Here is a 25,876-nt window from a genome sequence, read left to right as displayed (position 1 = left end):
CTCAGGCCTCGTGACCCTGAGCAAGCTGCTCACCCCTCTGTGAGCCACCACCTCCTGTTCTGTGGAACAGGCACGCGTGCCATCGTCACAGGGCACAGGGATGGTGAGGGAGTGACCACCGGGCCTGCTCCGGGTATGGAGACGGGGCTGTCACTGCCATTCGTGTCATCATCTGCAGTCTCCAGGGTCCAAAATCCCAGAAGCAGCCACAGAAACCCCACGGCTTTGCCACAGTCCTCCCTCCAAATTTCCGCCGGATTCCAGGCTGGGCAAACAAGTCCCCGGAAGGAGCAGCCGGTGGCCCTGTCAAGCCCTCCCACATTCCTTCCCGCCGGCCCCCCTGCGACTGGACAGCCAGCCCAGAAACGGGGCACTCGGAAACGGACAGGATCCGGCAGGGAGGGAGCAGGGCAGCCGGCAGGGAGGGAGCAGGGCAGCCAGATTCCACTGCAAACGCACTCCGCATAGCCCAGCCCTCGGCACAGGAAGCCGGACACGACTTAATTTGACCCGAAACCTGATATCCTTAGTCAACCCTTTGGAAAAATACTGGGGAGGGTGGCCAAAAAGGAAAAACTTCCGGAATCAACTTTCTGGACCCTTCAAGTCCTGCTGGAGCTTGCAGAGTGAGTTAACGACAGAAAAGAAAACATGAATGTTAATAAAAACGACGAGGACTTGCACGTCCATTTCCTCGCTGCGTCCTGACAGCAAAGCCTCCACCGGGACAGCCACGGGCTTCGGTCCCTGCAGAAATAAAGGCTCAGGAGACCCGGTGCTCCCAGAGTCCGGTTCACACCCAGGTCTGACCGGCGGGAGGCCCTGCTCTCTGCCGCCTGCCCCCATTGCCCACCCGGCTCCACAGATCCGGATGAGAGAAGGCCCCAGAACGCAGGCACAGGGGACCTCCTGGGGGCTTCCAGGGCTCCCGCAGCTGCAGCCCAGGTCTCGTGGCTGGCTCATGGGGGTCTCCTCCCAGAGCTCCTCCCGGGTTAAGGAAACCCTCTGCGCCTGCCCCAAGGGGGAGGGGGAAGGAAAAGTCCGAAGGCCAGGGGAGGAGGCTGCCCCCAGACAGCCGTGAGGGCCTCGTCTGGCCCCGAGAACAGGAGGAGCGCCGGGCAGGCCTCGTGTCCACTCTTCCACCCCTCTGACCCACGGAGCCGTGGCTGTCACCCTCTTGCAAGTGCACGATCCTCTTCCCGGCAAAACCACAAAGGAAAGACGCCAGCGTCACGGGCTGAATGTGGCCAGAGCCACCAGCCCGGTGTGAAAGTTCCGGAGTTTTCGCCTTCTCGCTCCTCTTTTCTAACATTAACTGCACGGCTGCTCAGCCCAGCGTCCTCTGAAGGCGAGGACCACACGCATCTTCTCCCATTTTACCGCCAATACAGTAAGTGCTTAATAAAGACGCAGTGAATCGTACGCTCAACAGACGGAGGGGTGGAGGGGTGGAGGGGTGGAGGGACGGATGGAGGGAGGCAGAGAGAGAGGGACAAGGGATGGAGGATGCCTCGTCTTCCCAAGAAACCTGTGAAGCTGGGAGAGAGGCTGCTGCTTAGAAAATGACGGACAACCAAACCCAGAGCCTGGACAAGACGAGAAACTCTACAGCTCTTCTTGAATAATGGGAAAAAATGGCGCTTTCTAAACCAGCCTCAGACCGACCGACCAGCCGTGGTGGCTGATCGTAGGTGTCAACATGACCGACTAGGGAATACCCGGAGAACCGGAGAAGCGCTGTTCCGGTATCTCGGGACACGTCCGTGAAGTTGTTTGCGGGAGACTGGCTGTGAGCCGGGACCGAGCGGGGGACCTGCCCTCAGTGTGGGCGCCGTCCAGCCGGCCAGGCCCCGCGGACAGAAAGGCAGAGGGGGGTATTCTCCGTCTCTGTCTGTCTCTGTCTCTGTCTCCCCCAACCCCCGCCCCCATTCTGAGCTGGGACACGCTCTTCTCCTGCCCTCGGACATCAGAACTCCAGGACCTCTGGCCTTTGGACTCCAGGACTTGCACCGACAGCCCCCAGATTTGGGCCTCGGGCCCTGAACCGAGCGTTTTCTGGTGCTGAGGCCGTGGCCGTGGCCCGAGGCCGTGGCCGTGGCCCGAGCCACGCAACCGGCACTGCTGCCTCCATCTTGCAGACGACCTGTCGTGGGGCTCCTTGGCCTGCACAAGCACACGCGCCAATGCCCCAGCGGCTCCCCGCTCGCCCGTCTATACTCTACTCCTCTGTCTCTCTGGGGAGCCCTGACTAGCTTGCCAGCTCCTCGGTGAGGGTCCTCCCGAGCTCTGGGCCCTGCGCGTGTGGACACGACCAGGCAAGGAGCAGTGAGAAAGAGACCTCGGCCCCACACAGCCACGGCAGAGCACGGCCAGTCTCCCCCACCCTTCCCAGCCCTCCCGGAACGAGCCAGCGTTGTTCTGGGCACAGGCTCCGGCGGTGCTGGGCGGCTGCAAGCGGAGGAAGCTTCTGCCGCCACTGGCCTCGCCCCCTCGGGCCACAGCTCAACTGACCCTGCAGAGCTTCACGCTCGGGAGAGAGACAGATGCCACCTTCCTCCTGGCTGGGACTCTGGTCACTCCTCAGGGCCGGGGAGGGCAGGGCAGGCCACCAGTCTCCGTGGTCTGATATCGCTAAAGGCCGCCGGGCTCATCAGGAGCGGCCAAAGCCGCCCTCCCAGGCTGACCTCGCGAACGACAAAAGATGAATCTGGACACACGGAGACGCGCGGCAAGTGTCCCTGAAGAGGTGAAAGGGGCCACTTGCCCTTCATCCCTGTGGCCAGAGGGACGACGACAGGCTGAGGACGACCCCTGGCTAGAGCCCAGTGGCTCAGCAAGTCCCCTCCCTGCTCGGGCCAGCCCTCCTCCCGTCCGCCGCGGGGGTTGCACCCAAACGCCCCAGTCTGAGCAGGCAGCGGCGTGCAGGAGGGTCTGGGGCTTTGCCTGTGTCTTTTCTCCCCAGAGACGCCAGGAGGCACCGACAGAGCAGAACAGTCGGGCTCAGGACCGCGGCCCCCACGTGGGTGCCCGTCCCACAGCCCCGAGCCTCCGCTGGCCCCATGTCAAACTCCACTTGGAAGTGCTAACCACAGGTTTGCCTCCATAAGGACAACACAGAAGGGAGAAAGCAGTGACATGGAAACGCGGCCAGACCCACAGGGCAAGCAGGGCCCAGGCCCCGCCGCCACGCGGGTGGGTGCAGGCCACGCTCCCACTGCCTCCACGGCACCAGCGCCCAGCACAGGGTCCCAGCCACCTACACGCCACGCACAGGCTGCCGCACGCAGCTCAGGTGGGGACCAAGGAGAGGCACAGTCACAGTGCAGCGGAATCCTCGGGGGCACATGCCAGGCACTAAGAACTCCACAGACACGATTCCACAAACGGGACCTGGAGAAACACTCGGGCAAAGCTGCACTTGGCGACGGCAGCGCTGGGTCCCTGTGGGGCCGCGAGCTCAGCTGCCCGCTCTGCCTCCCGGGCGTGGGGATTGCAGCTTTACAAATGAAGCGCTGGAGGAAAAGTAACCAAGAGGCAGCTGCCGCCTCGCTGTGAAGTCCTCGCTGTGAAGTCGGGGTTTGTTTCCGCCGCCACTGCTGGGGGAACAGCTCCAGTCCCTGAGCAGCAGCTCGGCCGCGTGCCAACCCCCAGCCCGGCGCGGGGATCCGAGCAGTGACATCACCTCCATTCCCAGCACCCACACCATGACTCATGGTCCAGACGGCCGTCCACTGCCAGCTCCCACGGGAGAGGCCACGGCTCGGCAAAGCGCAGCCACTGACCGTCACAGGGAGGCGTGGGCAGGCCAGAGGCCAGCGCGAGGAGCAGCCCCCGAGGGGGCCCCTCCGTGTGCAGCCAGCACAGCACACCCCAGAGCCAAAGCCCCTCACCGGGAACCGCGGACGATTTACAAGGGCCCTCCCTTGCACACTCCCGGCCCACGGGTGGCAGGTCAGATGATGACTGTAACCCAAATTTGTGTACATCTCACGCCATTGCGTTCCCCTGCAGCAAATTTAAAGCAAATGAAATTATGCACTGAATACTCTGCATCTGGACTGTTGGCCAAGAAATGGGTTTGGCCAGGGCTTTCCTGTGTTTTTCTCTACACAGTTACTTTAAATATGTAGTGTGTATGAGCGTGTTTGTGAACATGTGAGCGTGCATGTGTGTGTGTGTGTGTGTGTGTGGTGTGTCTAATGGGTGTGTGTGTTTGTGTGGCTGTGTGAATGTGAGTTGTGTATAGGTGCAAGTGTGTGTACGTCTGAATCTGCGAGTCGTGTGTCTGACTGTGTGTGCATGTGTATTCCAAAGGCCCTTCCACAAAGTCCAGAACCATCGTCTCTCCCTGGCCCAGGGCCCCGCAGGCAAATCCATCTCTGCTGTTCTCAGAGAGAAAGAGCAGAAGTGAGTTCCAACCACTTCCAAACAAACCTGTGGGAACTGAGAAGCCACTTCAGGACAGGAAACCAGCAGAGGCTACTCGGGCTTCCGTCACTCCAGCCCTGCAGACATGTCCTGGCAGAGGGACACGTGACCCTGGACAGGGCGTGACACCCCCAGGTCACTGAGCAGAGGGGCGTGGGTGAGTCGCTTAAGAGACAGATGAAAACCTCTGAGAACTGGATGATTACACAGAGACGGGCTCTTGAGGAGGTCCCCAAATCTCACATCTGGAGAATTCCAAGACTGAGGACGAGAACCGTCAGGCCCAGGTGTCTCATGGGAAAATCTCAGTCATCCATGCGGACCTGACACTTTGTAGCGCTTCCAAAAAGGGCTCCTCAATACTCTGGTTTCTCTTCAATCGCATAAATCTTTCGCCTTTTACCAAAGAGGGCTCCTCTCGGGACTGACTCTCAGCATTTGCAGCTGCAAACGCAACATTCCCTTTGCATCTCACAAATCACGCACGCACAGAGGCCTCCTCATCACCAAGTCCCACATGACGGTCCTCAAATAAACCAGGCAGTAAATATCCGCTACTTCCCATCAGCAGGTGAAATCCACTCTCCCCGTAGCCCGGGAAGTGGCGTCCCGCAGAGCCCGTGCCGCACCCAGGGAAGGCCGAGGGCAGGTGGGGCCTGGGGCCTCCTCCGTTAGGGTCGGCGCGTCCAGCCCCCAACCCGTCAGGAAGACATCACTGTTCTGACCCCATCGGTTTAGAAGGAGTAGCCGGGGACCTGCTGGGCTCCGGGAGGCACGTGACAGACTCCCTGCATCACTCTGCACCCGGGCTCGCCAGGAAGCCACCAAGGGGCCTCTGTACCTGCCAGCCTCCGGTTCCCTCCCCCGCGCCAGCCGGGTTTCTGTGGGACAGCTGTATGTGACGCTTCCTGGGAACAGGGGGACACTTCCCCAGGTTGTCTGCCACAGACCAAGGGGGTCCCCTCCGCGGAATCACCCCTCCTTGCCCAACACCTGCCCAGGTCGGACACGGCTCTGCCTGCTTCAGGTGTAACCAGGAAGGCTCCAGGCAGGGAGCGCCGTGATAACGCTTTAGCTGCGACACCTCGCCAGCCCCTCACGAGGTGGTGCTGACGTCGCCCGTCCTCTGATGAAGAACTGGAGATTCGGGGTCCCTGGCTAGAAAGGCAGGGCGGGGGTCACCGGCTCTGCTCTCCCACGTCGGCCAGATGCACGAGGCCAGACCCCGCCCTGACTGGAGGGAGGGGCCGTCCCGAGGCCCCCAGCCCAGAATGCCCGAATCTGGCTTCCGCACTGTCCTGCCGGTGACACGGCCCAGCCACACCCACCAGGCACGAGGACGGGAAGTCCCACGTGGGGGGCGCCGGCCCGCCGGCCCTGGGCTGGGTGACTGACTGGGGCGGGGACACGACCACTCACCTTTCCGAAGTCTCGGACGTCGAAGAGGTCAAAGGGGTCGAACAGCTCGCTGTTTCTCAGTCCGAATTTGTCGTGGCAGACTTTAAGGAAGGTGCGTATGTTCTTGAGACACAGGAACTAGAGAGAGAAGGAGAAATTATTAGACCTGCATGGTCTGTAAAAATCGTCACAGCGGCAGCAGCGAGCTTTTGCTTCTGAGTGCCAGCGCATTCGAGCACATTCCTGTTCTGCAGGAGGACACGGGCTCAGACGCTGAGGACACCCCCTTGCCAGGGCAGGGGCCGGGCCGCCTGGACTGAGCAGGCAGCAGCTCACGGCCTGAGTTTTTAACCACCGCGGGCCTCCGGCACCCCCGTAACGGAGCTGCAAAATCCGCCGAGGCCTTCACGCCATTCCCCGTCCTGACTGGTCCCCACGGGCCAGACGGCACCCGGCCGTTTGTGAGCGTCCAACCCACCCCTCCAGGTGGCTCAGCACGTTTCAAGGCTGACAGTCTCGGCTGGAGCAGAACATGCTATGCTGGTGTCTGCAAGGACGTGCACGCCCCGCGCCAATCACAGGTGACGCAGCCCACAGCCAGGAACCGCCCCACAGGAAGCCGTGGCAGACCAGGGAGCGGCAGGTGCCAGCCGCAGGGGCAGGGTGATGGGAGCACAAGCCAGGGTTCCCCAGTCAACACGCAGGGTGGCTGCCCTCCACCTGCCGTGCCACCAGCCCCGCTGAGCTCCCGGCCTGCACCGGGCTTGCTGTGAAGCTGGGGCAGGAGGCACGACAGAGGGTGGGGGCCATGGTGGGAGGAATGGTGGGGGTTGGGGGGTGGGGCGGCCGTCTTTCCAGTCCTCGCGGGGAAATAGCTGGTAAAGCAACTTTCGGGGCAGCAGGTGAGGGTGCCCGGAGTGTAGGCTTGGGAGTCACTCAGTCCTCGGGTCTCAATCCTGCTGCCGGGTGAACACGCAAGACCAGGGGGAGCAGCTTGCGCTAGGCCTGGTTTCCCATCACGACCTGCCTCACCGGGTTAATCACAAGCCCTGACGGCACAGAGTGGACGCCGCTGGACGGGAGCCCCAGCTCAGCACGGCGCTCCCCAGGCAAGGACCTCGGCACACGCTGCCGGGGACGCCCCAGGACTTCAGACCAGCGCTTGTCATCAACAGCCACCCACTAAGGACAAGCTCCCAGTCTCAAGGCAATGCAGAGAGCCTGTCCCCGCTCACCAGACATTCAGACAGATGTTCCTGTAGGACAGGGCGGAATCGGAGCCTAGGGCATAAACTTGAGCATATGCTCACTGCGCCGAGCACGCGGCGACCCCTCCCAGCGGGAGGCGGGACACGCCGGCCTGGCCTGCCCGCGAGCTCCCTGTGCCACGGCTGTCCCTCCCACCCTGACTGGGGTCGGTCCTGCTTGCCCACCTGTTCCGTCACAGTCACTCCCCGTCCCTCCGTGTGTGTGACCACGTGCACGATTTTTCCGAACACTGGAGATTAACTGCAGACACGATAGTCTTTAACCCCTAAATACTCGAATGTGTCTTTCCTAAGAACAAGGACGTCCCCGCCATCATCACAGCACCGGTGTCAGAGTCAGGAAAGTAACAGGGACGCCTGCTCTGTGGACCTGACCTACATTTCTTCAACATACACAGACGAGGGACAACCAAAATGTTATTTACAGCAAAAACGAAAAACAACCTGACCCAGGGTCCAATCCAGGACCACACACAATTTTACTGTCAGGTCTCTAGCCTCGGGTCACCTAGCGTAACATTCTCCAACAGAACTTTCTGGAAGGATGAAAGTGGATACCCTGTGTGATATCCAACAGGACGTCATGTGTGGGCATTTCGAGTGCCCACCAGACACGTGTCCAATGGGCTCTTGAAAGGTGGCTGGTCCAAGTGGAAAACTGGCTTTCTAATTTAGTTTATTAATTAAGTTAACTTTTAAAGCTACACATATTAATGGCTAGTAACTGCTGGTTTAGACGACGGGATCTAAAGCGATCCACAGTCTTTGTCTTCAACGACTTGATAATTCTGAAGAACAAGACACAGAAGGATAAATAAATACCGTGTGGTTTCTCAACAGCCACGTGTGTGATTCCACTTCCACAAGGTCCCCAGTGTCCCCAGAGCCTCAGAGACAGGGAGTAGGAAGGTGGGTGCCAGGGGCTGGGGGAGGGGAACAGGGGTCAGTGTTTCATGGGGACAGAGTGACAGTTTGGGAAGATGGAAAATTCTGGAGATGGAGGGTGATGATGGCCACACAACAACGTGCATGTGCTTAATGCCACCGTGCACGTAGACATGGTTAGGATGGCATATTTTACGTTGTGTGTATTGTAACTAACAAAAGAGATTAATCAGAGAGAGAGAGCCGTGGAGACAGAGCCACAGGGAGCGCAGGAGACAATGGAGGCCGAGGCTGGAGCCACGCGGCCACAGCAGCGCCAGCAGGGACGGCCGGCAGCCCCAGAAGCTGGCAGCGCGCGTGGGCAGCTTCTCCCCAAGAAGCCCCTGGTTTGGACACCAGCCCCGGTGCCGTGGGACAGCAGATGTCTGCTGCGTTGAGCCCCCGGGTCTGTGGCACTCTGTCACGCAGCCCAGGACACTCAAACTCGGCCGGCCTCGAAGCCGGGGCGCGGGGGCTCTGCACGGGGGAGCCCCGGCCACCCCCGCCGCTCAGCTGAGCGGCGGAACCGGCGCAGCTCCCAGCCGGGCTCGGCTATTTTTTGCACAGGGCTCATCTCTAATTTCCACTAAGCGTTTATTTTAATTCCTCCTCAGCCTCCCAATTTTAGAGTTAATTACACAGGTCCCAGCCATAATCACAGCCCGCGAGGCTGAGAACGCGCGGGTGCCCTCGCCCGGGGCCCAGCGTCTGCCCTGCCTGGCCCAGCCCACCCCCGGCCACTCCGGGCAACCTCACCTCCGAGACCCTCGGAGTGGCCCTGCGCCACACCGGGCACACGGCAGCCTCTGAGCCGCACGGGCAGACGCAGACCCCAGGGACAGGGTAGGGAGCCCGGACACCGCCGCAGGCTGCTCCCTGAAAGCAGGCAATGCCCTCGCCACCCCCCTCTGGGGTGTCTCCTGTGCTCTGCCCGCCTGGTGCGTTTATTCTCATCTCGCTACGATTCGTCCCATTTTACACAAAGGGGAACTGAGGCACTGAGAGTTAAGGACTTCGGCAACGCACCAGGAAGCGGCAGAGCCCAGAATAAACCCTGGTCCACTTCAGGGCGGAGCCCCCGGGAGGGCGGGTGTGTCCGGTGTGTCCCTCCTGCTGTGCTGTGCGCCGGGAGGCCGTGTCCTCGACCCTCCTGAGTGGCTGGTTTGAGTAATGCACGTGGTCACCAGCGGGTACCAGAGCCTCGCGGTCCCACCCAGCGGGGCCGGGGTCAGAGGGCGAGAGGACACAGGCTGAGGGAGGTCCCGACAGGGGTCAGTGCAAGGCCAGACGTTCCCTGTCCTCCCCAAGCCGGCGGTGTGGGTTTGGCCATTGCCTGTGGCCAGGGGAGGCCTGGCCGGCATCGCGAAGCGAACGCTCATCCTCTGCAGCGAGTCCAGCCGAGCGGCCACAGGGAGGGGCTGTCCCCAGAACACTGCTCGGGCCAGGGCCCCGGGCTGGGTCAGCACTGCCTGGGTGGCAGGCTCAGAGCCCCACTGTGTTTGCTCAGGGCACTCAGAGGGGCCGTGGGCTCCGCTCCTCTCCCTCCCCGCCACCGCTGGGCCCCCAGCCGTCCCTGCTGTAGGCCCCACCGCGTCAGCAGGCGGAGGCAGGTGCAGGGAGCAGCCGTGGGCCGGGAACCCAGCCTCTCCTCTCCGACCCATTCATCAGCCACCTGTGATCCCGTCAGGCCGAAATCGGATTAGTGTGTGGGCAGTCTCCACGCCCAGCGCCACCTCCCAGGCTCTGGGCGCACCACGCTGAGGTCACCTCTCGCTGGCAGCTTTGACACAACATCCCGTGTTGGGTAGGTGAGGCCAGGGACAGCCCCTCCCTGCCCTGCAGAGGAGCCCCACCGGGCGGGGGCAGCCTGCAGGCCACAGGACCCTCCCGCTACCCAACCCTGGGCTCCCCCAGCAGTGCAGGGATGGGGCACAGGACCGGCCCACCTGCCTCCGGAGCCGACACCGCCCCGGGATGCTCACACATCTCAGCACTGAGAGGCGGGTACAGAAAGAGAAATTGAGGCCTGGGACGGTAAAGCCACTTGCCTGAGGTCACACGTTAGGAGGCTTCAGCCAGGGATTTGCAATCTGAACACCGGTGGACAAGGACCGACCACTGGACCACGGGGAAGCAGTAACAAGGGAGCTAAGTGCTAACCGCATGCCAGGTAGATGCCGACACGCTGCAGTGACCAACTCACCTAAGGCTGCAGGGCCCCGGGAGGGGAGCAGTGTCATTGCCCCATTCCACAGACAGACAGACCGAGGCTCGGAGCAGTCAGGTCATGAACAGGCCTGGGGTTCCGGGGTAAACCTGTGGCCGGGAGGAGGATGGCCACAGCCCCTGCCGAAAGGATGACAAGGACGGCGGCAAGCGGCCTGTGTCTCAAGGCAGGCTCCACACGGCCTCGGTGGCTGACCCTCGCTCCAGGGGCCAGGTGGGAGGGGCGTGGTGCCAGGGCTGCCCTCTGTGGGGCGTGGCTCCCCCCCACCGCCCGGCACAGCCCGGCTCCGTCCCGCCTCCCCTCGCTGTGTGAGCTGGGGCAGGTCTCCTCCCGCACTGTCGGGACTCTCCGTGGCTGACTCACAGCAGGCACACGTGCTCTTGAGATCCTGCCCAACCTTCGCAGCCCTGTAGACTGTCACCCACACTCGAAGCTCCTCTGGCACCCCCTGACCGCCCACTCCCAGCCCGACACCTCCCCCAGCCACACTCCAGCCCAGACCCCGCAGCAGGTGCGTGACAGCCCCGGCCTGGCCAGCGGGCTGTGCTCCAAGCCTGCTGCTACGCAACAGCCACGCGGCCTCCCTGTGCCTCAGCTTCTCAATCTGTAACGTGGCCGGAGAGAACCCTGCCTTCCTACTTCCAGGATGCCGGGCCCTCACTGGAGAAAAGAAGAGACGGTGCCTGGGGCCATCTCCCCGGGGAGGTCCAGAGGTCCCCTGAGACACCTTCCTTGCAAGAGCAGAGGCAGGCGCTGGCCCCCACAGCGTGCGGGGCCTGTGAGCTGCACACAGGCAGCTGGAGCTGAGGAGTGGCCACAACCCACACGGACCTGGCCCCTTTGTCACCCAGACGGCTGAGCCTGTCACCTGTGCCACAGTTAGTTACCAGCAGAACTCCTCAAAGCTGCCGCCAGCGGCTGGGAAGGGGGACTGCAGGCGGCCAGAGACCTCCAGGGACCTGTCACGCTCTCAGCTCGTGGCCAAAGCAGCCCAGACGGCAGGAGGTGAGGAGCCCCCTGCCACGTGCCCCTGCTGCAAGAGGGACCTGGACTCCACTCCCCAAGAGAGGCGGGCGCAGCAGTTCCTGGGCCCTTGAGAGAATAGGAACTTTCTTTTAAAATTCTGGATCTTTCTGAGAGAGGTGAGGTCTCCATCCGACTTTCACGCTCTACAACAAGGTTCCAAAAAGTGCCCGTGGACACGCAAGTTTTCTTGGAATATTCCAACAAGGGGCACTGAAATCGCACCTACGGACAACAGGTCGCAGGCTGCTCTGCTTCCGGCTGGAGTGGCGTTAATCTCCTGGGCCACGCTGCCGGTCGTGCTGATCGGAAACTGCTGGCAGCCGAGGACGTCTTTGATCAATAAAGAACGGGAAAGTCAATTAATTTCTTGTTTTATTTATGCCACGCTTAGTCCCAAAACCATTTAGAATGGTGCATTACTACCGAACAGATGCAGCTTGCTGCGATGGATCAAATTTGGGGCTATCAGGTAGAGGAACAGGTGACCCGGGGTGACATCTGGCCAGATGCTCCATGGGGACAGGCACTGAGGCCATTTGCTCCTTGTGAGTCCGAAATATCCCGGACAACGCCCAGCCCATCGCAAGGACTCGATGTCTAGCGAGTGAACGAATCCTCAATTGCATGGATGAAAGAACGTCTATGAGGCATTCCTGGGGGTCCCCTGCGTGCTGACACCTCCCAAAAAACGGCCCTGCAACGCCCCCAAGCAGCACGGCTGCAACGCCCCAAGCAGAACAGCTTCCATGGCACCTTCAGAGCCATCCTGGGTGGCAACCCCACTTCCAGAAGCATCTCTTCCAGAAACTAGCAGGCGGGACGACATCTGGGCCTGGCCAAGACCACTCACTCCTGCGCACATTGGCACCGTCCCGTGCCTCCACGCACCGCCCGATGGCGGCCCATTCGCTGGCGGAATCCAGCAACCACCCCGTGCAGGAGGGACCCTTTATCCCCATTCTACAGACGAGGAAACCGAGACTCGGGGAGGCCCAGATCTGGGCTGAACTGTCACCATCAACACCGCAAGGCTCCCAGGCCGTGGCCAGGGCCCCACGCTGAGCCCGCAAGGACAGCTGCGATGGGGTCCGATGGCGGTGGCGGGGCTCCCTCATCCGCAGCCCCGGGCAGGGACAGGGCAGCTCAGCCAGGGACTGTCTGAGGAGTATCGGGATTCGGTCAGGTCTGGACGATTTAACGGGAGCGCGTCCTCCACCCGGGCCTGTCCTAGGTGTGCGTGCACAGGGACAAGCCGCCCTGCCAGCGGCTGAGCGATGCACCCGACCCGCCCTGAGCGAGCCTCACGCAAGTTTCCCCTGCGCCCAGCTGGGAGCCCGGCTGGGAGCAGGGCTGCTCTTCCTGCTGGGGGGTCCTCCAGGGGCAGGCCACACTCTGAGGGAGGGGGCAGGCTGGGCCAGGTCAGCATGGTGGGGGGCCAGCTGTGCTCAGGAGGGGGCCTGTCCACCAGAGCAGCAGTGTAACCCGCAGCACTAGATCTGTCCACCGCAGCGACAGAAAGGACCGCATCAAAAAGGTGTCCCTTGCACCATTTGGTAAACATGTCCAGTATCTTGGGTCTCGCTAGCATCTACGCTGAAACATCAGGTGGCACTTTCACCTTCTCCAGTGACAGACGGCATCCGCTGGGCGCTCAGTCTGCACCAGGTGCCGCGCTAAGCCCGTGACCAAGCCTGGTTTACGCCACGAATGTGGTTCGCGAGCTGCCACATACCCCTGGTCTGCAGGTGGAGAAGCAGCTAAGGGGCCACCCCGAGCAGCAGGTAGTGAGGGAGGGCCCACATCTAACCCAGGGGGTCTGGTCCAGTCCCCGTGGGAGCCCCAGAGCCACAGGCAAAGGGCAGCCTCCTCTAGGGATGACTTTGGAGGAGGGAGGCGAGCTGTCGGGCTGGAGGCAGAGCTGCGGGCGAGCTCCGTGGGCGCTGCCTCTCTGCTCCCTCTGACCCCAGCTCTCCGGGGCCCTCCTCCTTCCCCAGGACGTAAGTCTGTAGGAACCAGGCCCCCTCAGGCACGACTGCCAAAATGTGATCCGAAACATGCCTGTACTGGAAGGAGAGCCCTCCACGTCAGACCCACTAACACAAGTCCCAGCCCTTAGCGAGCTTCCTAAACCAACGCTGCCCTCCTTCCCCCAGGGTGCCCTGACCCATTTTCATGCCCTCTGGCCACCTTCCAGGAGGACTCCGGGCCATTGCCATCCCCAGCTCCCAACTTTGGTCCAGCCAAGGGGATTTGGACCATGTAGACACACAGCTAACACTCTGGCACCCTCTAGGCTCCAAGCCTTTGACTGTGCTATTCCGGTGGCCTCAACACTGTTCCCTATCCCCGCTTCCTGACCTCGTCTCTCACCCCTCTGAGGCCCGGCTCCTGAAAGGACAAGTGGCCGTTCCTCTCCACTCTGCCCACCCCTCTCCAACGGAGGGTCATGGTCACCTGGGGCCACCTGCTCACCACACTTGACAGCTGGTGTGAAATGGGAAAGGGGCTTCCCAGAGAAAACGGGGAGCTCAGCCAGCTGTTTGGAAACAGGGCCCTGGTGACGTGGATTTGAGGACTGTCGCCAGAGCCAAGACCCCAAAGCCCAACCTGCAGCAAGCACCTGCCCCAGGTCTCCAATCCAACGACCTCCCCAGAAAAGGGCGGGGGCGAGAGTGCTTCGTGCTCACAGTCCCAGAAGAGCCCGGCTGTGACAGAGCACCTGCCCTCGACCCGGGCATTGCCTGCTGACTGGGGGCTTCGCTCCCCGCTTTTCCTGGGGTCCATTCCTGTGCGGGCCTGGTTTCAAGACCTTGAGCGCCCAGCAAGCACCAGCCAGAACCAGCAAGAACCAGCGAGAATGAAGTCCTGGGCTCAGTACGGTGGCGCACACCTGTAGTCCCAGCACCTGGGGAGGCCGAGGTGGGAGGCTCGCTTGAGCCTAGGAGTTCGGGTCATAGTGAGCTATGATCACCCCTGCACTGCAGCCTGGGTGACAGAGCAAGACCCTGTGTCTTAAAAAGAAGTAGAAGCAGAAGTCCAAGAAACCCAGTGGCTGGAGTTCCCCCCACCAATGGCCAGGGGCAGTCCGTCCGTCTGTCTGCAGGCCCTGACCACGGGAAGTGGGTTCTGGAAGGTTCTGGAAGGTTCGGCCAAGCTCTCAAGCAAACAGGAGACATGCTGGCAGCCAGCGCCCAGGCACACGAGCACAGGGCCGTGCCAAGCTGTGAAACGATTCCTCCCCAACCCGACCTTAACATACTTCCCCATCAACACTCGAGGGGAAACCCACCAAGAAAAACAATTCCGGAAAAGGACTCGTTTGGAAGTCCGGGCGGCACGGGTAGCCAGCTGGGAGGCAGTCCCAGCAACAGACGCTTAGTAGGCACCCACTGTGTGCCAGGCCCTGTCCCGGGGCTCTGGGTGAGAAGGAAGCTACGGTCTCCTCCCAACGCTTGTCCCTGCAGCCTCGAAAGACCCTTTGCTGCTGCTGCGAGTGGCCCACGCTGCCAGGACGTGAAGGTCAGGGTCACACCAGAGGTTTCTACCAAGCTGGCAGGAAATTGCTGTTCTATATTTCTGCGTAACCAGCTTCCGAAGGCCGGGGGGGTCAGATCCCACTCTGCAGCTCCCGGCTCCTTCAGGCAGGCCTGGCTCAGACGGATTAGCCCGGACGCTGCCCCGCACGCCGCAGCCCTCCCCTCACCCTCGCCGGAACCCTCCTCTCTGCAACCACTAGCGCCAGCGCCTTGTGCCTGACGCTTTCTCCATCTCGTTCCCCTTCCGGAAAGCAGCCTCCAAGGTCAACGTCGGAGTCTTCGCACGCTCCTCCCCGAGCCCTTCGCCAGCGCAGTCAGGACAGTCCCGCTCCAGACAGGCCCACACAGGGCTCCCCGGCTCCGCCACCCGCTGCCACGCAGGCCAAACTGCCCTCAGGGCTGGAGGAACAGTCTCGCTATTTCCCGTCCTGCTGAGCGGAACATACTGAAGGGAAAACGTAACGGCAGCAGCAAAGAGCTTCTGAAACCGCAGCAAAACGGACCTGGGCTGGGAGCAGCGGGTGGGGGTGGCCCCTCTCCCTGCGGAAAGCCCCACGCCAGCCACGCCGCAGCCAATCTATGAGGCCTGGGGACAGAGCTGGCACTCGGGAAGGTCAGAGGGGGACCGGGTCAGGCTTTGAGGGACCTTTCCCTCTGAAAGAGGCCCCTTCTCCGGCTATATCCCCATTGGAGCGCCTGCTGGGGTTGCCAGATCCACCCTGGAGACACCCCGTGCTCAGTCTCCCGGGGAGCAGCAGTCACCCATGGGGCAGGCCCCAGACCCAACGGGCATCCCCACCTCCTCCCCAGCCGTCCACGTGTTGGGGAGGCCCTGCCCCTGCCCAGCCTGGGCACCCGGGACCTGCCACTTCACCTCTCGGTGAGAGCCTCGGTTTCCTCACCTGTCGCACAGAGTTGGCAGTAACACCCACAGCAGCCGCTCCCAGACCGTAGGTGGGTCACTCGCCTGGTCCCGGGGCCGTACCAAGGCCCTTAGGCTGGTCAGCTGCACCCTAGGAACGGGCTCCACAGAGCAGAGACAGCACCCACACTCCCAGACAAGAGTGGGGCGGCAGGACCTGTCGCTGGCTGCTGAGCGTCTTGGTCGGCTCAGGCTGCCGGGGCAAAATACCACACACAGGCGGCTGATCGACAGGGATCGACTTCTCACAGCTCTGGGGCTGGACGTCTGCGACCAGGGTGCCAGCACGGGCGGGTTCCAGCGACTTCTCCTTGCACCTTCACGGGGCAGAAGGCACAGAGCAGCAAGCTCTCCCGGGACGCGCAAGGGCGCACCCACACAGGCTCCGCCGTGACGACCTCACCTAAACCTCATCACTTCCCAAGGGCCCCACCTCCTAACACCACGTGAATTTGGGGGCGACACAAACATGCAGCCCATGACACCAAGTGTAATGGGTTGACTGGTGGCCCCCAAAAACACGTCCCTGTCCTGGTTCCCAGAACTTCATTTGTGATCTTATTTGGAAAAAGGGTCTTTGTAGATAAAATTAAGGATCTCAACACAAGATCATTCCGGATTATCTGATGGGCCACAAATCCCAAGACAAGTGTCCCCAGCAGGGGCAGACACACGAGGAGACAGAGGCAGAGGCCAGGGCGATGAGGCCAAGGAGCACGGAGACCACCGGAGCCTGAGGAGGCTGGAAGGACCCTCCCTGAGCCTCCGCAGGGGGCACAGCCCTGTGACGAGCAGATCGCAGGCTTCCGCACCGCGGGACCGCGGAGCTGAGGCACCAGCTGGTCCTCGGCCGCAATCAACCCTGGGGGGCCAGCTGGTGAGAGGGTCCTTGGCACCACGCTCCCCCAGCTCAACCCACAGGGCTTCGCAGCGTCTGTGGGATGAACCAGCGAACCAAGAGATGAATGAAGCTTTGATGAGAAACTGAGGCAAGAGCCCTTGGTTCCTTCCACCCTCCATCCCAGCTCCCTGCCATCCCTGCCCCTGGTGGATTCCCCAACACTGCTGTCCCCATCTGGACCCGGCACACTGGGGCCCTCTCCAAATGCGTATTTGACCCCGAGGCCCGATGCCGGGCTCTCTGGGGAGCAACACCCACCGGGGTTCCCAGTGGGGTGGGGAAGCCCCTCTGAACACCCCGGGGCCCGGCTCTAGACACCCCTGAATGGGGGTGGCGGGCTCAGGCACAGGGGTGGGCAGACCCAGCCAGCTTTCAGGCAGAGAGATTTGGGTTCAAATCCTGAATCTCCTCCTCCGCCGCACCCCTGTGGGAAAGCCACCCCCACGATGCCGCTCCAGGCTGACCGCACACTCAGGCCCTCGGGCCTCCCTGTCCAATGGCTGCCTCCACATGGCCACCGAACACACCAGCTTGAGCACCCAAAACCAAGAGCTAAACGGGCCCGGGGTCTCCACCCCAGATGTCCTCCCTCCGTGGAAGCCACTCACCGGTGCCCAGGTGGAGCTGGCACCTGCAGGCAGCGGCAACCCCTCCCATGACCCCTAGCACAGGCAAGTGGCCCTCCCACCGGTGACAACCCAATGCATTATGCATGGCGCTCATAAGATCCCAGCCCCATAAACGCCAAGGGACATAAGGCATCCTTCTCCAACGTGTGGCAAATGACGCAGAGCTGTCACTCAAAGCAACACGCCCGTCCACTCCTGGGGACTCACTCCTACAGTTACTGTACATCATTTCAAGAAGAAACAGTAAAATGTTACGCTCTGTTATCGCCCCAGGCACTCGTGGGGATTTCTGAGAGGCAACGCGGGCCCTGGGCAAAGGGGCCGCCCCAGGGACGCATACGGCATCTAACAGCCGTCATCGGCCTGTCCTGCCACCCCCCTGCACACACGGCCAAGGCGGCAGCATCAGCTGTCACCGGAGCTGATCCAGCAGCCTTGGGGGACGGGGGGAGTCACTGCAGAAGCAGCGGGCGCACCCAGTGAGGACCAGTGTGTGCAGGACGCCCAAGGCCCTCTCAGGCTCCTCAAGCTCCACAGCTGCCATGGTGCCTCGAGCTCCACGGTGTCCCAAGGAGGTTTCTCATCGCGTGTTTGCGAGACCTGAAGTGCCCAGGGCAGGAGCAGCACAACCAGCGGGTGCTCTGTGAAATCTGAGCCAGAACAGTGTGCCCTGAAGCCTTCCAGAGGACCCACCCCAGCTGCAGGAAGGGGAGTCCAGGAACGGGAAGCAGGGCAGTGAGAACTCACCGTGCGCCACACACACTCTCCTCCACCCTGGCGCCCCAGGCGGAGCACACGGCTGACGCCCCAGCAACGAGAGCAGAGCACAGCGGTGTCCAGACACACGCTTGTCTGTGTGTGTGTGTGTGTGTGTGTGTGTGTGTGTGTGTGAGTACATATGCGCATGTGTGTGTGGGTACAGTGTGTATGAATGGATGTGTGCAGGCATGCATTTGTTCGTGTGTGTGTCCACATGTATGCATGGGTGTGGTGTATGTGTTTGGGTGTGTGCAGGCATGCATGTTTACGCATGTGCCTGCTCCAGCACATGTGTGCACTCCAGTGTGTGATGTGTGTACCTGTGCACGTGTGTGGTGTGTGTCTGTGTTACCATGAACAAAGGTAAGCAAAAACATATCTATGGGTGGACAAGGGAGCGGAACGGTTTTGAACTCCCAACAGGTAGAGGGAAGATGTGGGAAGATGTGCGTTATAAACATACTTGTTTGTATCACGTTGCTGCTTGTGTGCCACAAATGCAAGACCAGTGAGCGGCGGGAAAAGGAAGGGGGCCGCTCCGTGCTCCTGCTGGCCCGGCAGACTCCCACAGTGCAGAAACCCGGGCGCTGCTCCGGAGCAGAAGGGCAGAGGCGAGGCGCGGCCCTGGGGCAGGCCCGCTGGGCAGGGCAGTGCAGTTCCCGGCCCTGCTCTCTGAGCGCCTGTCCCAGTGAAGTTCCAGCCCAACGCTGCTCCTGCCCCTGCGGGGTCCTCACCCTTCACTCAGTCACTCATCCAGGCCCAGGTTCTGTTCTGGGGACCCCACAGAGAGCGACGCGGCCGAGTCAAGGGACGCGGCCAACACCTGCCGCAGAGGTGCGGCCCCCGCCCTGCTCTCCACTCCCTAGCTCCCCCTGCCTGGGGACTTTAACCGTCTTCTTTGGCTTCTGGAGGCCCTCAGCTTCTGCCACACTTGGGAAAGAAACCGCGAAGCTCAAGTCAACTCAGCTGGCCACGGTTCCTGCGTGTTCACAGCTCAGAGAGGCCGTGGGCCCTGCTCTGAGAACCCACCGCAGGAACTCTCTGGAATGGGGCAGCGGCTCACTCCCCCCAGGACTCAGGCCAGTAGGAGCAGAAGGGCACCAAAGGTAACTCCACCTAGATCCCTGGGTGGCCTTGTGCAAGCCCCTGACCCTCTCAAGCCTCAGTTTCCCCAACTCAGGGAACTGAACGCATTTCCTGGAGTCCGAGGAAGAGGAGGACTTCCTTACAAGCTCACAGGGAGGGGAAGGGAATGCGGTTCTGCCGCTTAAAAACTGGTGAGCATACCAGGAGCTCGACCTGCAGGATCCCCCCACATGCCCACCCTCCCGCGCAGCCCCTCCCCACCCCATCGCCGTCACACTGGCCTCCGGGGAGGGTCTGTGGCCTCAGCCCTGGGTGGGCCCAGCGGGCTGGGGGGCAGGGCCTGGGGTGTTCTGCCCTTAGACCTCCCTCAGCTGTTTCTTCTACTTTTGTTGGTTCATTTGTTTTTTGAGACAGGGTCTCACTCTACTGCCCAGGCTGGAGTGCAGTGGCCCCATCATAGCTCACTGCAGCCCAGCCGGGAGGTCCCGGGCTCAAGCGATCCTCCCACCTCGGCCTCCCAAGTAGGTGGGACTACAGGTGTGGTTTTCCCGATATAAGTAGGTATCACTTTGAGAATTTCTTAAAAAGACATCTCCACTGTGAATCGGGTTTGGGAGGAGCAGGTCCCAGCACAGCGAGTTTCCACGACGTCATCTTCTCAAATGGTCAGCAAATGTGAAGATCCACTGAGAAGTGGCACTTTCTGGAGGTTCCAGCCAGGCCCCTTGGCAGGCAGAGCACCAGGCCTGGGGCAGAGCGGTCCAGGGGAGGCAGGGGAGGCGGACGGTCCTCAGGCGGAAAGCTGGCCAGAGCCGGTACCGCAGCCCGAGCAAAGCTCTAGTCCTGGGCCCAGTCTCGGGGTCCCGGGAAGGGCAGACTGCAGGGCCCTGCCCGCCCACCTGCCCAGGGCACCCAGGGCCTCCGGGTAGGCCAGGGCTGGCGCCAGCGCTGTCGTGCCTCTGGTTTCTCACTTCCTGAAGGCCCCTCCAGTGCTCTGTGGGCTGGGATGATGTGGGTGGGGAAACCAAGGCTCAGACTGGCACTCAGGGTGCCCCCCTGCCCCCGCACCAGCTGCCAGTGGGTCCCGTATCATTTCACCAGGGAAGGAAGTGTGCCCAGGACGCCGCTCCATGGGATAGGACTTTGGTTTGCTTTTCCCCGACGCAGAAATAACAATCCCAGATCAGGGACAGAAGTGGAACAAAATGGCGCCGACAGGGCCTCCCACCCAAACACCACCGACCGCCGGGGCTTTCCCGTCCAGTCTCTGGTTTCTGTTGCTGACTGCTCGAGTCCTGGCTTCCCCTGCTGACAGCACGGGCGTCCCCAGCTCCCTGCGTTAGGCAGCGCTGGGTGCTCAGGAATGGGGGGTCCCCTGGCCCCGGCCGACCTGCCTCACCCACCTCCTGCCACTGGGCTTCCGGGTCGTTTCCAGTTTCACTGTTACCCTCTGCGTGACCCTGAGCAGCTCTGTTCTCCAAGGGCTGGACCGTCCTTGAGGGTCTTTCCTTAGACCCTCGTGGTGGGGGCGCCCCTGGTGGGCCCGGTCCCGGCGGCGGGCAGGAGGCCAAGGCGAGGGGGAGGCGAGGGCAGGGCACAGGGACGTCATCCTGCAGCAAGGCTAGTCCAGTCCCCCGGACCCCAGGCATCACGGCCAACCGCAGGGTCCTCTGCATGCCCCCCGCAGCCAGGACACCCCGCCCCGGCCACACTAAATGACTGTCACGATCCACCAAGAGGGAACGGCTGAGCCAGCGCGGACCTCAGGGCGCAATTCCATCACCACCTTCGTTCGGTCATTCCTCAAACTTGTGTCACAATCTGTGTTGTGCCAGGCACAGGGCACCCAGAAGAAAAGCCTAGGCCACCGGCCACGGGAAGACAGTCACACCGAGGGTCCTAGGCTGGGCCTGTGAGGCGCTCCCTGCCCCACGCACCCCGCCCCAGGTGTTATTTTCGGGAAGGGGGGGCGGCGGCAGCCAAGGGAAGTGAGAGGGCAGCAGAGCGGCTCCGAGGTGGCGAGAAACTCAGCACAGCCTACCAGTCACAGCCCACGTGTGGCCTGGCCCAGGGTGGGGCTCACAGCAGAGACTGGCCCCAGAGGACGGGGTTCGGTGGAGTGAAAACCGCAAATCCAAAGGCATCGCAGAGACGGTCTTGCTGCCCCAGGGCCCTCACCAGCCAGGGTGGGCGAGACACTCAGAACCCCAGGCCAAGCCACTCCGGCTGTCCCCTGGGGGGGCATGTGGAGAGCCCCAGACTGAGGCACAGCTGGGAGGCTCAGAGCCACCAGACCCTGACACCCCTGAGTGCCCCACGGGCTTCTCTCTGGGCTTCCCCTCTTCCTCCTCCGCCGCCGCCTGCCCACCCTCTGAAAACGCCCTCTCCCTCCTGGGGCCACCCCCTCGCCCTATCGTGCCCCGCTTCTCGTTCAGCCCCGGGCTGGGCAGTGTCTGGACCCTCTGCTCCCCCACGAGGAGCCCAGGGCTCGGAGGCACCCGGCACCCAGCGAATGTCTGGACAGAAGAAAGAGAAAGCAGTGTAGGGGGCTGAACTGTGCAAACCACCCCCCAAAAAAGGTATGCCCACGTCCTAACTCCCAGAACATCAGAATGTGACCTTATTTGGGAAAGGGGTCTTTGCATTTGTAACCGCGGTGGGGACCTCAAGGCCAGGTCATGCTAGAGTAGGGTGGAGTAGGGTAGATTAGGGCAGGCCCAAAGTCCAGCCAGCAGCGTCTTTTAACAGAGAGGAGGAAGACACAGGGGAGAAGCCATGTGCAGCTAGGAAAGGCCCGGGGTCCCCAGGAGCTGCAGGGCAGAGAGAGTCCTCCCTGGAGCCTCTGGAGGGAGCCAGCCCTCCCCACACCCCGAGCTCAGACCCGGCCCCCAGACCTGGAAGACAGTAAGTGTCAGCGAAGCCACCTAGTTTGCGATCGTTTGCTGCGGCAGCGCCAGGACACTCACCCAAGGAGAGCTGGGAAACCCTGATGCCCCAGACCGCAGGGCCGGCGTCTCTGGGGCATCTCCCACCGCTCACTGCCCCGCGCTCTCCCTCCCTCTCTTTCCCTCTGTCGCTCAGGAATTGGTGGGGGCGGGGGGAAGCAGCGGTTGAACCAGGGTTGGGTTGGCCACCCCGCGGGCCGACATTCCAGCACTCGGAGGCCATGAGCGCCAGCAGGCACCCCTGGTGCGCCGAGACCCCAGCAAGTCATCTGCGAGGAATTTCACCATCTCGCAGCTGAAATTCTCAATCAGGAGGGACACAGGTTTATGTTCCAGCTCCCCCCGCTGCCTGCTCCCAGGTCTCTGGCGAGGCCAAGGGGCCAGAGGACCTGCCGGACCCTCGCACCCTGCAGGGTCACCCTAAGCGCCAGCTGAGGGGATCTCCCACTGCCGATGCAGGGAGCTGCTGAGAAAACAGCTCCGCAAAGTCTCTCCCAAATCATGTCTCCACTTAATAGCGACCACGAGTTATTTCCTCGAGCAGGAATCAAGGACGACCATGCTGGAGGAAACGGGAGCAAAGTACATCATTTGTCCTCACTAGGAGCGGCAACGTGCCCGCCAGGCTCAGAGAAGGGAGCCGCCCGGCATGGGGCGAGGCTCCCTCCTCCCGCCAGGCAGTTGACGTGGGATCTGCGGCCAGCCCCAGCGTGTGTGCGGCTTTGTCTGCCCGGCGCTGACTCTGCAACACCCTTTGTTGAACAAAGGAGTCCCGGAGCCATTCGACAAGACAGACTGCTAGAAAAAACAACAAAAAAACGAGGGGTTTCAAGGGCAGAGAGGGTCCCGGGGAAGAAGGGCCCCTGCCCGGTGAAGCTGGGCGGGGCATCCACCGTGCTGGCTGGTGCCAGGCCGGGGCACAGAGGCCCACCGGGCCAGGGCCAGCAGGGCATGGTGGAGCCCTAGGCGCAGGGCAGGAGCAGCCAGCCTGGGACAGCTGCGTGGGCTGGCCTTGCAGGAGCCCAGGAGGACGGTGAGCGTGGGAGGCGACACGAGGCTGGCTCAGGGAAGAGCCGCGATCACTGGCTGGGCTGCCCTGGCCCTGGGGGCCCTCACAGGAGGGCCGGTGAGGTAGCGTGGGCTGCCTCAGCCGGCCGCACGCGGGCGGACACCACCAAACCCTTTGACCGCTCTGAGCTCTCCAGGCAGCACCTGCTGAGCGGCCACGGCCGGCCTGAGACCAAGGCCACCTCTGCTTCACTCACCAAGTGGTCCCTAAGAAAAAAATCTCCCCGATCAACTAAATGCCAAACCCTTTAATCTCAGATGAGTGACCAGTAAGAGCAGGGCCCCACTCTTAGCACAGGCCACCTGGGGACCCAGGCCAGGTCTCCGGACCCAGCCAGTGAGGGCTAAAGATTCGGCCTGTGGCCAAGGGACAAGGGCGGGAGAATGGGGGATATGGCGGCTCTGCGTCCAGAGCCCGGGCAGGGTTCCCCTGATGAGAGCTGAGGGAACAGGAGTCCAAGTCCACTCCCCACATTGGCCGGGCCTCGGGGACCCGGGACGCAAGGCACCCAGGGAGCACGTGCCAGCGCTTCCCCAGCCCCGTGCAGGCGGGAACAGGCTGCTCCCACCTCCAGGGGGTCTGTAATGCCGCTTCCGGACACAGAACCAAGGGGCTGGCTGGGGAGAAACTGGCCACGAGGGCACAGCCAGGCCCAGGTGGCCTGGCCAAAGCGTCCAGGCAGGCCCGCTGGCCACTGAGAACGCTCGAGTCTCAGCCTATTCTATTCCCATTTCTAATCCCCATGCGGACTTGTCAGAAGACCCACTGAGCCAGCAGCTCACTTGCTCTGCAAAGACAAGAAACAAGGACAAATCCTGGCCCCACCGCTCAGGGAACAGCCCGCTGCAAGCCACCCAGGCATGACACGGCACCAATGACTGAGCCCGCGGGAGCCAGGAAGGGGCCTGCCATCCCTCAGAGCGGCCCCGATCTCGTGCCCACCCCTGGGCCTAGACTGGGAAAGGGGACATCCCAACTATGCGCCCCCACCCTGACTCCACGCCAAACGGGGTCCATCCGCGGCATCAACCCCTGCCTCAGTCTGGGAGATGCCCCCTCCTGAGTGGTGCTCAGCCACTGTCCGACGGCCACCACTGTCTATACCTGGATGGCCTCATGGGAGCCAGAGGCCAGGCAAGGACACACAAAGCAGGCCCAGTGCAGGGCGTGGAGGGAGGGGTGAACGGGACGCCACAGGGCCCCAACCCCACCCTGCCCACCAGCTCCCCTCCAGGCCCCTCATGGGAACCTGGGAGCAAAGCTTCCTGGACACGCGGCGGAGCAGAGGGGGGTGAGGAAGGCACCGGCAATCCTAGCCCCGCCCTAGGGACAGACCTGCAGAGAGGAGCTGGGGGAGCAGCTCAGTCATCTGCACCCCCTGGGGCTCCAGGACACACACCCAGCCCCTGTGGAGGTCCCGCAGGGCAGGGTGCACCGGGAAGCCTGCCCGGGCCTGGCTCTAGGTCTCCAGGCACAGGGGCAGATAAGCTCCCGCCCCGCCACACCCCTGCAGAGCTCCCTAGCGCTGGGATCAGGGCCGTGAACACTAACATTCTAGTGATAATTTTATCAACATTAAGGAAATTGAAAACAGCGTTTGGGGTGAGCTCCACTGAGTCAATTAATTCCTTGAACGGTTTTCTAGACATCATTGTTTGATTCTGCTTGTTTCAACTTTGCATCTTATTTCACTAAGTGTCTTTTCTGCGTCAAAACCGCAACGGAGACTTGACTCTAACCCTCCCGACACCTGCTCCCTCTTCCCGAAGCTGTTTTCATGGCTGCTCATCTTCTAAAGTCTATTTTTCCAAAGCAAATTTTGTAGATCTCAATTGTGCCAAAAGATTTGATTTTTCATCCACTTTATTATTGATGTCAATAATAAACATTATCGGCCAGGCGCGGTGGCTCACGCCTGTAATCCTAGCTCTCTGGGAGGCCGAGGCGGGCGGATTGTTTGAGCTCAGGAGTTCGAGACCAGCCTGAGCAAGAGCGAGACCCCGCCTCTACCAAAAATAGAAAGAAATTAATCAGCCAACTAAAAATATATATAGAAAAAATTAGCCGGGCATGGTGGCGCATGCCTGTAGTCCCAGCTACTCGGGAGGCTGAGGCAGTAGGATCACTTGAGCCCAGGAGTTTGAGGTTGCTGTGAGCTACGCTGACGCCACGACACTCACTCTAGCCAGAGCAACAGAGTGAGACTCTGTCTCAAAAAAAAAAAAAATAATAAACATTATCACGTACAGCTTCACTGACGGCCACTTTTATTTCTGGACTGATTGTTTCCACCAGTAAGAACCTTAGGACTTATGTAACGGCAGACAGAGTTTATGTCGTGGCGCAGAGACTGTTCACACACGGCCGGAATGGTGCCAGGCAGAGCTGGGACTTCACCAGGACCCCGCACAGGAGACGGGCGAAGGAGTGTTCCTTCAACATTACCAATCAACAGCGAATCAGTCAGGGATCCCAGCCCTCGGCAGAGTCGGCAGCCCAGGATCAAAGGGCTTGGCCAGGACAACCCAGGAAACGCCACTGCCAGAGCCCAGAGAGGGGCATGAGGACCGGCGTGCAGGGACGGCGGGCGCCCAGTGCCACGAAGCCAGCGCAGCCCCGTCCTCAACAGCCCTGGCTCGCTAAGGGCGAGTGGCAACCTCTGCAGCCCCGCTCCTAGGAGGGCCTGGGGGGAGCTCCACACTTAAAGTCGCCCGGAGGGTCCGGCCATTCCCACAGGCAGCCCTTGGAGTGGCCGTCC

The 25,876-nt window shown here is 61.8% G+C and overlaps 1 protein-coding gene across 1 annotated transcript in view; it reads right to left on the bottom strand.

Moving 5' to 3' along the window:
* The window catches only part of LOC105826704 (guanine nucleotide exchange factor VAV2-like), a 125,256-nt gene that overhangs the window by 80,674 nt on the left and 18,706 nt on the right, over positions 1 to 25,876 (bottom strand). Inside the window, exon 2 of the mRNA XM_012664721.1 lies at positions 5,848 to 5,964. Within this exon, the coding sequence (XP_012520175.1) occupies positions 5,848 to 5,964 (117 nt within the window). The remainder of the gene's footprint in view (positions 1 to 5,847; positions 5,965 to 25,876) is intronic.

This window comes from Propithecus coquereli, unplaced genomic scaffold (genome assembly GCF_000956105.1).
Source record: "Propithecus coquereli isolate 6110/MARCELLA unplaced genomic scaffold, Pcoq_1.0 Scaffold908, whole genome shotgun sequence".
Lineage (NCBI taxonomy): Eukaryota > Metazoa > Chordata > Mammalia > Primates > Indriidae > Propithecus > Propithecus coquereli.
The sequence above is the reverse complement of the archived record's forward strand: the minus strand, read 5'-3'. Positions and strand labels throughout refer to the sequence as shown.